At 46.9% G+C, this 11,571-nt stretch overlaps 1 protein-coding gene across 1 annotated transcript in view; it reads left to right on the top strand.

Annotated features, from left to right (window-relative positions):
- Positions 1-293: 293 nt before the first annotated feature.
- PCP4L1 (Purkinje cell protein 4 like 1) overlaps positions 294-11,571 on the top strand; it is a 51,657-nt gene continuing 40,379 nt past the window's right edge. Inside the window, exon 1 of the mRNA XM_016194438.2 lies at positions 294-470. Within this exon, the coding sequence (XP_016049924.1) occupies positions 462-470 (9 nt within the window). The 5' untranslated portion in view covers positions 294-461. The remainder of the gene's footprint in view (positions 471-11,571) is intronic.

Here is an 11,571-nt window from a genome sequence, read left to right as displayed (position 1 = left end):
GCTCGGGGATCCCGTTGATTTCCTCCCCTTGCAGCTCCTCCTCACAGCTTTTCTCTGCATCCCTCCCTCGAGGTTCCCAGCCCCAGCTGGGTGCTCTTTGGCGGTTCGGTCTGGCCGGCTTTCACCCCCCGACGGTCTCCCCCTCCTTCCCGCTCTCCTACCGGACCGGCCTTCCCTAGTTTGGAAATGCAGCAGACCTCGGGGCCTGCTCCCATTGGCTACTGGTGGCTGTCACTCTATGGAAGCCCTCTCTCCTATTGGCGGGGTGGAGGCGGGGCTGAACCGGCTATAAAAGGCCGGACCTGCGGCGCACGGAGCGGCTGTACCCGGACAGGGTCTGAAGGAGCAGTGGGTGGTGCGGCCCAGGTACCGGTGCTTGCTCGCAGCACTGACTCCACGCGGGCTGCCCCTGCGCTCTGCCCTGCCTTGCCAGAAGCTGCTGCACCCCGTCAGCCGCCGAGATGAGCGAGGTGAGGGCTGCGTGAGGAGCCAGGGGTCCCGAGGGCCGAAGCAGGTGGCTTCCTGGGAACCAGCGGGAGAGGAAGGTTTTCACCCTGCCCCTAGTGTGGAGGGAGCTCCTGGGGTGGGAGCACTAGACTTGGCAGGGGGGGCGGAGTTCGGGACTTCAGGGCTCCCCCCCCCCCCGGCTCTCTGAGGAGCCCTCCCCACCCCTCACTCGTGACCGCTTGCCCCGCGACTTAGAGAGCATCTCTGTTACCCCCCCCACCCCCAAGTCCTTATGTGCCTCGGGAGAGACGCGCCTAGAGAGAGACCCTCCCACCTCCATAGTGCTGCGACAACCAGAGTCCTTTGGTTAGAGTCCGGGTGGTATAGGGGTGCTCACCTGCAGACCCAGTCCAGCAATATTGTGTGTGTGGAGGTTGGAGCAGGCAGGCTTGAAAAGTGCTGGTTCTGTTTCCTCCTCCCAATTTGGAGGCACCCAGAAACAAGAGCTTCCTGTGCAAGTGAAGTAGGTGGGAATCACAAGCTTGCTCTCTGCAACCCCTTTCTGGGGGGAGGGGAGAATCCCCCAGGTTCTGAGTTCAATTCAGCTACTCCGATCTGTCACAACCCAGCTCTAAACAGGTGACTAGACCTTTCTGTGTTTCCCTGGCTAATTTGTAGAGAGAACTGCCATACATATGAATGAGGTGTAAGGTATACAGAGGGCTTAGCACAGTACCTGGCTCAGAGTAGGTGCTCAACCTGCTGTTAGCTTTTAGCTATTCTTAGTCCTCCCGAGGAGGCTCCCCTTCCCCGCCTTTTTTTCTTTTTCTTTTTCTTTCTTTCTTCTTCTCTCTTCTTCTGTTTGAGAGGTGCCCCCCAAATCCTCAGGGAAATCAGAGGCAGGACCCTACAGCCTTCATCCACAGACACTCTATTCCCTCCCATCCAAAGCTGTCACCTAGAAGCCAGTTAATACCAAGGACTGTGGTTGCCATTGTTCACTAAGATCATCCCGGAACAATCAGCAGATCCTGGGGGGGGGGGGGCTGCCTGTGAACTGGGGGTGGGGGAGACACACACAACCCCTCAGGTTTTTGTGAGTATAAGGGGCTTGGCATTCCCCCCTCCCCAAAGCAAAGGAAAGTGACTCCTCCATGTCCCAAGTCCAAGTTCAGAACCTTTCTTGTGCTGCTAAAGCTGAACTTTGTAACCCAGGCTTCCCCTCCTGGGAGTTTGTGCTCTTCATCCACATAGAGATGAATGGTTGTCCTGAGTTTTTTTTTTCCCCTGGGGGTAGAGGGGCAGTACACAGATCTATGCTGCCCCTATCCCATCGGGCATCTAGGGTGGCACTGGGTGGAGTGACAAAGCTATTTCTGTGGCAAGGAAAAATAATCAGGTTGGAAGGGGCAGTTAAATCTTTTTTTTTTTTTCACTTTATTTTTTATTTATTTATTTATTTATTTTTTACATGCATAACATTCCCCAGATTCCCATTTAGCAATACAACCCCCACTATTTCATTCATCATTTTTCATGGACCTGTATTATCCCCACCCACCCACCCACCCCAGAGTCTTTTACTTTGGTGTAGTACTCCAATTCCATTTCAGGTTCGACTTGTGTTTTCTTTTCTAATCTTGTTTTTCAACTTCGGCCTGAGAGTGAGATCATCCCATATTCATCCTTCTGTTTCTGACTTATTTCACTCAACATGATTTTTTCAAGGTCCATCCAAGATCGGCTGAAAACGGTGAAGTCACCATTTTTTACAGCTGAGTAGTATTCCATTGTGTATATATACCACAACTTGCTCTGAATGACTCTGAAAATGTCCAATAGTTCTAGGTTATCTATCTCTTCATTTAGCTCCCTTATGTCTTTACTGATTTTCTTCCTGGATGATCTGTCAAGTTGAGATAGTGGGGTGTTGAAGTCCCCTACTATGATTGTGTTACTGTTAATATATTGCTGTAGCTCTTTCAGTAGAAGTTTGATGTATTTAGATGGCTTCTCATTGGGTGCATAGATATTAATAATTGTTAAGTCCTCTTGATTGACTGATCCTCTGAGCATTAAGTAGTGTCCATTCCTATCTTTTTTAATCTTATGTATTTTAAAGTCTATCATGTCAGATATGAGAATAGCTGTTCCTGCCCTTTTTTGTGGGCCATTGGCTTGAATGATAGTTTTCCATCCTTTCACTTTAAGTCTGTGTTTGTCTTGTGGGGCAGTTGAATCTTGAGTTAGTAGTTTAACTTGACTGACTTGTCCCCAGGGAGGGGGGATTGGGAGCCCTTTTGGGGGGCCCAGTTAGCTGTCAGGGGGCCACTCCCAAGCTGTCAGAGGGAGCTTTGTCTAAGTAGCAATTTAGCCCAAACTGCTGCCTTGCCACATCAGCCCAGGAGGAGTATTAGTACAACCTCGAGCAGCCACCTGGGTATACACGGAGACCAGCTGTCTCCGGAGCCAATCCCCAAAGGGTCTGGGTCTCACCCCACAGAGGCCTGGACCCAGCCTGTTTTCTTCCTCCTGGAAGAGCTATGATAAGAATCGGAAGTGTTGCCCAATGCACTCAGGGGAGACTTAAAAGTGCCTGGTCGGGGGGGATGGGGTCCTCCTTTTGCAGATTGAAGTACCTGGCCCAGGAAAGCCCATGTACTCTGATCTTATATAAGCAGTAGCTCACTCCGGGCGGGCGCGCGCACACACACACACACACACACACACACCCACAAACCCCTCCCCCTTATTTCTGTTCTTGCTTTGGGGAAATTACACACAAGGAAGGGATTCGGATTTCTTTTTTATTTTATTTATTTATTTTGCCTCCAGGGTTATTGCTGGGGCTCAGTGCCTGCACCAAGAATCTACTGCTCCTAGAGGCCATTTTCCCCCCTTTTGTTGCCCTTGTTGTTGTAGCCTTGTTGTGGTTATTACTGTTACTGTTGATGTCGTTCGTTGTTGGATAGGACAGAGAGAAATGGAGAGAAGAAGGGAAGACAGAGAGGGGAAGAGAAAGACAGACAGAAAGACCTGCAGACCTGCTTCACTGCCTGTGAAGCGACTCCCCTGTAGGTGGGGAGCCAGGGTTTGAACCAGTATCCTTACGTGGGACCTTGCGCTTTGTGCCATGTGGGTGTGCTTAGCCCGACCCCCGGGATTTGGATTTCTTTTTTTTTTTTTTTTTATTTTTTTTATTAATTAACAAAACCATAGGGTAGGAGGGGTACAACTCCACACAATTCCCAACACCCAATCCCCATAACCCACCCCCTCCCATGGTAGCTTTCCCATTCTCTATCCCTCTGGGAGCATGGACCCAGGGTCGTTGAGGGTTGCAGAAGGTAGAAGGTCTGGCTTCTGTAATTGCTTCCCCGCTGAACATGGGCGTTGACTGGTCGGTCCATACCCCCAGTCTGCCTCTCTCTTTCCCTAGTAGGGTGTGACTCTGGGGAAGCTGAGCTCCAGGACATATTGGTGGGGTCTTCAATCCAGGGAAGCCTAGCCAGCATTCTGGTGGCATCTGGAACCTGGTGATTGAAAAGAGAGTTAACATATGAAGCCAAACAATTTGTTGAGCAATCATGGATCCCAAGCTTGGAATAGTGGAGAGGAAGTGTTAGGGAGGTACTCACTGCGAACTCTAGTGTACTTCTGCTTTCAGGTATATATTCTGCAGTAGTTTATGGATATGTGTGCACATAAGCTCTCTCTCACAGAAACTGTTGTATATCTAGGTTATGGGACTTTGTTAGAAAGTGAACTACCTGAGATGAAATTAGAGTGTACTATTAAAGGAAAGGTCTCACCCGAGTAATGAAGCTGAAGGGTTGTCATTCCACACGTGAAGTCTCTGGATACATTCTGAGGGATTTGGATTTCTAAGAGTTCTTCGTTTGCACTGAGAATAAAGACCCGGGAGGAGTGTCCAAGGCAGTGCCCTGTCTGGTGGGGTGACTGGGGAAGCTTTGGTGGCTCTCTGCTATCATTCAGCACTGCAGCAGAGTGTCACCCTAGCAGGGAGTTCCAGAGAGCTGCAGGGGTGCCTCTGAGTTCCTGTTCATTGTCTCTAGCAGGAATAATCCACCAGGTCTCACTGCCTGCCTGCCTGAGACTTTAGTAACTTCCCTGCACCCAGCTATCATTGGGGCAAAGTAGGAGTGCTGGGTGAACAGGAGCTGTTGGCATGTAATGTAATTCCCTCCCTAGCCCCCTTTGTCTAGAGACTAGAAAAACAACAGATCAGTGATTAGTCTCATTAGGAGTGACTGGAACGACACCCAAGGCTGTTGGCTCACCCAGTAGGTTACCATACACCAGGATCTGAGTTCAAGCCCCCAGCCCTCACTTGCAAGGGAGGAAGCTTCATAAGTGGTTGAGCAGTGCTGCAGGTGTCTGCCCTCTCTTTCTCTCTCTACTTCTCTCTGACTTTCTGTCATGTGGAGTGGGGGGGGGGGAGGAGAATGGCTTCAATGTTCTGACCCCCATTTTTTTTCCATAAAGCTCCAAATAACTGGCCATGGGTTTTTTTTTCTTTTTCCGGTATTTCTTCCTTCTTTCCTTCATTTTCTTTTTTCTTATTGTTGTTGTGGTTGTTATTGTTCTTGATGTCATTGTTGTTGGATAGAACAGAGAGAAATGGAGAGAGGAGGGGAAGACAGAGAAGGGGAGAGAAAGATCTACACCTGTAGACCTGCCTCACTGCCTGTGAGGCGACCCCCCTGCAGGTGGTGAGCTGGGGGCTTGAACCGGGGTCCCTACTCCAATCCTTGCGTTTTGAGCCATGTGTGCTTAACCGGCTGCGCTACCGCCTGACCCCCCTTTCCTTCATTTTCTATAGTTATTTATTTTTGGATAGAGAAAGTGAGAAACTGGGGGCCAAGCTGTGGGACACCCGGTTAAGTACACATACTACCAAGTGCAAGGATTTGAGTTCAAGTCCCCACTCCCACCTTCAGGGGGTCCGGTCCGCTTCACGAGTGGTGAAGCAGCTCTGCAAGTATCTGTCTTTCTCTCCCTCTATCTCCCTGTCCTCTCTCAATTTCTCTGTCCCATCTAATAAAAATTAGCAAGGAGGAGGTTGGTCGGTAGCACAGTGGGTTAAGCTCACAGGGCTGCCAAGTGTCTCTTTCCATCTCTATTTCCCACTTTGACTTTCAATTTCTTTTTTTAAAAAAATATTTATTTATTTATTTTCCCTTTTGTTGCCCTTGTTGTTTAACATTGTTGTGGTTATTAATGTCGTTGTTGTTGGATAGGACAGGGAGAAATGGAGAGAGGAGGGGGAAGACAGAGAGGGGGAGAGAAAGACAGACACCTGCAGACCTGCTTCACCGCTTGTGAAGCGATTCCCTGCTTGTGAAGTGATACCCCTGCAGGTGGGGAACCGGGGGCTCGAACTGGGATCCTTATGCAGGTCCTTGCGATTTGCGCCATGTGCGCTTAACCCGCTGCGCCACCACCCGACTCCCTTGACTTTCAATTTCTCTGTCACTGTCCAATAATAAATAAATAAAAATATTTTCAGAAGGGTTAGAGAGATAAAGAGAGACGCCTATAGCACTGCTTCATCTTTCTTTCTTTCTTTTTTTAAATCTTTATTTATTGGATAGAGACAGCCGGAAATTAAGAGGGAAGGGGGTAATAGGAAGGGAGAGGGACAGAGAGGCACCTGCAGCCCTGCTTCACCACTCTCAAAACTTCCCCCTTGCAGGTGTGGACCAGGGGCTCGAACCCAGGTCCTTGCACACTGTAACATATGCGCTCAACCAGGTGCACCACCACCCAGTCCCAGCACTGCTTCATCTTTTAAAATATTTATTTATTCCCTTTTGTTGCCCTTGTTGTTTTATTGTTGTAGTTATTATTGATGTCATTGTTGTTGGCTAGGACAGAGAGAGATGGAGAGAGGCAGGGAAGACAGAGGGGGGAGAGAAAGATAGACACCTGCAGACCTGCTTCACTGCCTGTGAAGCAACTCCCCTGCAGGTGGAGAGCCGGGGCCTCAAACCAAGATCCTTACGGAGGCCCTTGCTTTGTGTCACCTGCACTTAACCCGCTGTGCTACCACCCGACTCCCACCGCTTCATCTTTTAGGAAGCTTTCTCTTTCAGGTAGGGACTGGGGATTGAACTAGGGGCCTTGCACAGGTAATGGATGTACTCTACTGTGTAGATGCACTACCACCCTGTCTTTTCTTTCTTTCTCCCTCCCTCCCTTCTTTTCTTCCTTCCTATAGAGACAGAGAGAAAGGGAGAAAAGGAGAAAGGGACCACAGCACCAAAACTTCCTCTAATATGGTGGGGGCCAGGCTTAAACCTGAGCTGTACTTTTCACGTGGCAAAGTAGCACACTATGCAAGTGAACTACCAGTACTCAGTGGTGATATTTTATAAAAATATTTATTGAATAAGATATAAAGGCAGAAGGCTGAGGAGACAGCATAATGGTTCTGCAAGACACTTTTATGCCTGAGGTTCTGAAGTCCCAGGTTCAATCCATAGCACCACCATAAGCCAGAGCTGAGCAGTGCTCTAGTTTCTCTGTCTCTCTCTCAACCAGAACATTGCTCAGCTCTGACTTACAGTGGTGTAGTGGATTGAGCCTGGGACTCAAGTCTCAGGCACTGAGAGTCTCTTTGCATGACCATTATGCTATCTACCCCCACCCATTCTCTTATTATTTTTTAAATTTTATTATCTTTATGTATTGGATAGGAATAGCCAGAAATCAAGAGGGAAGGGGTGATAGAGAGACACCTCTAGCACTGTTTCACCACTCGCAAAGCTTTTCCCCTGCAGGTGGGGACTGGAGGCTTGAACCGGGTCCTGTGTGCTCAATCAGGTATGCCATCACCTGACCCCTCTATATCTCTTTCATTAAAAAAAAAAAATAGAAAAAGGAAGGAGGAAGGAAGACAGAGAGGACAGAGCACTGCCCAGGACAGCCCAGGGCTTCAGGTATGCAAATCCTTTGCTTCGCCCACTGATCCATCCTCCTGGGATGCCCATTGGTCTATTTTACCTTGAAAAGAAAAAAACACAGTTTGTTTTACACACATTCTTCAAGATGGGAATATAGGTATCTTGTTCATAGATGAAAATCTCAAGTAATATATCATTTAGTGGTAGGATTTATGAAGAATCCCTTTAGATGATCTGATCTAATCTTTAAAAAAATGTTTTATATTTATTTATTTTCCCTTTTGTTGCTCTTGTTTTTCATTGCTGTTGTAGTTATTGTTGTTGTTGTTGATGTCATCATTGTTAGATAGGACAAAGAGAAATGGGAAGAGGAAAGGAAGACAGAGGGCGAGAGAAAGATAGACACCTGCAGACCTGCTTCACCACCTGTGAAGCAACTCCCATGCAAGTGGGGAGCCGGTGGCTCGAATCAGGATCCTTACACTGGTCCTTGTACTTGGCGCCACGCGTACTTAACGCGCTGCGCTACCACCCGACTCCCGATCTGATCTAATCTTACCCATTTTACAGATAAGGAAACTGAGGCCAAAATTAATCTAAGTTACACAGTACTAGTCCCCAGACTAGAGCACATAACAGACTTTCTTTTTTTTTTTTTTAGAACAGCGTCCAAAGTCAGATTTGTCTTTTTCACTTTTATAGAATTATTTATTTATTATTGGGTAGAGACAGAAATTGAGAAGGCAGGGGATATAGAGAGGGAAAGAGACAGAGAGACACCTGCAATCCTGCTTCACCACTTGTGAAGCTTTCCTGCTGCAGGTGGGGACCAGGGGCTTGAACCTGGGTCATTGTACACTGTAATGTGTGTGCTTAACCAGGTGTGCTACTGTCTGGCCCCCACAATAACTTAAAAAAAAAATAATTTTCCAGCATATTTTCTATTTTTTAATATTCTTATTTATTTATTATTGAATACAGACAGAGAGAAATTGACAGGAAAGGGAGAGATAGAGAGGGAGAGAGATAGGGAGAAACCTGCAGCATTGCTGCACCACTTATGAAGCTTTCCCCCAGCAGGTGGGGGACCAGGGGCTTGAACCTGGGTCCTTGTGCACTGTAATGTGTGTGCTTAACCAGGTGTGCCACCGCCTGGCCCCCAAAATAACTTTCTTTCTTTTAAAGAATTTATTTATTTATTCATGAGAAAGACAGGAGGAGAGAAAGAACCAGACATCACTGTGGTACATGTGCTGCTGGGGATCGAACTCGGGACCTCATGGTTGAGAATCCAATGTTTTATCCACTGCACCACCTCCCAGACCACCCAAAATAACTTTCTTTTTTTAAAAAAAATATTTATTTATTTTTCCTTTTGTTGCTCTTGTTTTTTATTGTTGTTGTAATTACTATAGTTGTTGTTACTGATGTCGTCGTTGTTAGATAGGACAGAGAGAAGTGGAGAGAAGAGGGGAAGACAGAGATGGGGAGAGAAAGATAGACACCTACAGACCTGCTTCACCGCCTGTGAAGTGACTCCCCTGCAGGTGGGGAGCCGGGGGCTCGAACCGGGATCCTTACACCGGCCCTTGCGCCAGTCCTTGCACTTTGCACCACATGTGCTTAACCCACTGCACCACTGCCCAATCCCCGTTCCTTGCACTTTTTAAGAAATATATTTCATGGGTGGGGCTGGCAGGTGGCTCACCCAATAGAGCACACATTACCATATACAAGGGCCTGGCCACTACCTATAAGTGCCTGTAGGAGGGAAGCTTCATGGGCAGTGGAAGAGTGCTACAGTGATAACCCCCATCTGTCTTTCACCTTCAATCTAAATTCAAGGGGAAAAAAGACAACTGGGAATGGTGGAGTCATGCAGACACCAAGCCCTTGAGATAGTTCTCTTGGTAAAAGAAAAGAAAAAAAATATATATATATAGTATATGTATTTTGCTTACACATCCTTTACATAGGTGATCTAAGTGGTATGATTTAATAAATGCTGAATAAGATATATAGAGAGACCAATATGGGGTGGTCTGGGAAGTGGCACATTGGACAGACCAATATAGGGTGACCTTCATCAACAGGGTATTTTTTCCCCTCTATTATTGGGGATTAATGTTTTATATATAGTCAACAGTAAAATGGGTATTTAAAATTATTTATTATTATTATTTTTAAAATATTTATTTTATTTATTTATTCCCTTTTGTTGCCCTTGTTGCTTTATTGTTGTAGTCGTTGTTGGATAGGACAGAGAGAAATGGAGAGAGGAGGGGAAGACAGAGAGGAGGAGAGAAAGATAGACACCTGCAGACCTGCTTCACCGCCTGTGAAGGAACTCCCCTGCAGGTGGGGAGCCGGGGTTCAAACCGGGATCCTTATGCCGGTCCTTGTGCTTTGTGCCACCTGCGCTTAACCTGCTGCACTACAGCCCGACTCCCTATTTATTATTATTTTAACTAGCTCTTGTTTATGGTAGTGTGGGAGATTGAACCTGGGACTTCTGGAGCCTCAGGCAGGAGAGTCTCTTTGCATAAACATTATGCTATCTACTCCTGCCTTGGTTTTTTTTTTTTTCTTTTCTTTTTTTTTTTTTTTTTTCTTAGCACTGCTCAGCTCTGGCTTAAAGTAGTGCTGGGGATTGTACCTGGGACTTCAGAGCTTCAGACATGCAAATCTTTTGTATCATCATTGTGCTATCTCCTCTCCCAACTAAGTATGTTTTGGTAGAGTACTAGGCAGGATAAGTACCTTCCAAAGGTGCCTAGTCATTTTTAAAATGGAGCAGTAGCCAAGGAGATAGCTCAGAAGTGGAACTCAGGACTTGCATACATGGGGGCCTGGGCTTGATCCCAAGTACTGCATAGCAAACAAAGTTTAGTGCTGCCAGAGTTGAGCAGTGCTCTGGTCCTTTTCTCATGAGAATAAACAAATAAATCTTAAAAGATTTAAAATCAAAAGTGCTGGGGAGGAGGTGAGTGAATAGGGACAAAACAAAACCCTGACTTGCTCCAGAAGGAAATCCCAAGCCACTTTTTAAAAAATTATTTATTTTTACCAGAGTACTGCTCAGCTCTGGCTGCTAGTGATGCTGGGGATTGTACCTGGACCTCAAAGCGTCAGGCATGAAAGTCATTTTGTAGAACCATTATGCTTCTCCCCAACCCTTCTTAAGTCTTTTAAATATGTTTATCAGAAAGAGGGAGGGAGGGAGGCAGGGAGGGAGAGAGAGAGAGAGAGAGAGAGAGAGAGAGAGAGAGAGAGAACCTGACTAGCATTCTTTTTTAAAAATATTTTTTTATTTTCTCTTTTGTTGCCTTTGTTGCTTTATTGTTGTAGTTATTGATGTCATCATTATTGGATAGGACAGAGAGAAATGGAGAGAGGAGGGGAAGACAGAGAGGGGGAAAGAAAGAGACATCTGCAGACCTGCTTTACCACTTGTGAAGCAACTCCCCTGCAGGTGGGGAGCTGGGGGCTTGAACCAGGATCCTTATGCCGGATCGTTGCGCTTTGCACCACCTGTGCTTAACCTGCTGCAGTACTGCCTCACTCCCCTGAATAGCATTCTTACATGTGTTGTGCTCCATATCAGACTTTGACCTTGCTTCATAGTTGTGCTACCTCCTGATTAGTTGCAGACCACCTTGCAGATGTCTGTTAACCAGTCTGTCACTTTCTCCTTTTTTTTTACAACACATTTTTTTTTATAAAAAGGAAACATTGACAAAACCATAGGATAAGAGGGGTACAACTCCACACAATTCCCACCATCAGAACTCTGCATCTTATCCCCTCCCCCATAGCTTTCCTGTTTATCCCACTGGGAGTATGGACCCAGGGTCATTGTGGGATGCAGAAGGTTGAAGGTCTGTCTTCTGTAATTGCTTCCCCGCTGAACATGGGTGTTGACAGGTCGATTCATACTCCCAGCCTGTTCTCTCTCTTTCCCTAGTGGGGGGGGGGGGTTCTGGGGAAGCGGGGCTCCAGGACACATTGGTGGGGTTGTCTGTCCAGGAAAGGCTGGTTGGCATCATGGTAGCATCTGGAAACTGGAACCTGGTGGCTGAAAAGAGAGTTAACATACAAAGCCAAACAAGTTGTTGACTGATCATGAACCTAAAAGCTGGAATAGTGCAGATAAGAGTTGGGGAGGGTCTCCGTTTTGTAGATAGCTAGTAGGCATATT

Source organism: Erinaceus europaeus, chromosome 9, assembly GCF_950295315.1.
Source record: "Erinaceus europaeus chromosome 9, mEriEur2.1, whole genome shotgun sequence".
In the NCBI taxonomy this organism is placed as follows: Eukaryota; Metazoa; Chordata; class Mammalia; order Eulipotyphla; family Erinaceidae; genus Erinaceus; species Erinaceus europaeus.
Note: the sequence above shows the minus strand (reverse complement) of the source record. Positions and strands in the feature narration are given on the sequence as shown.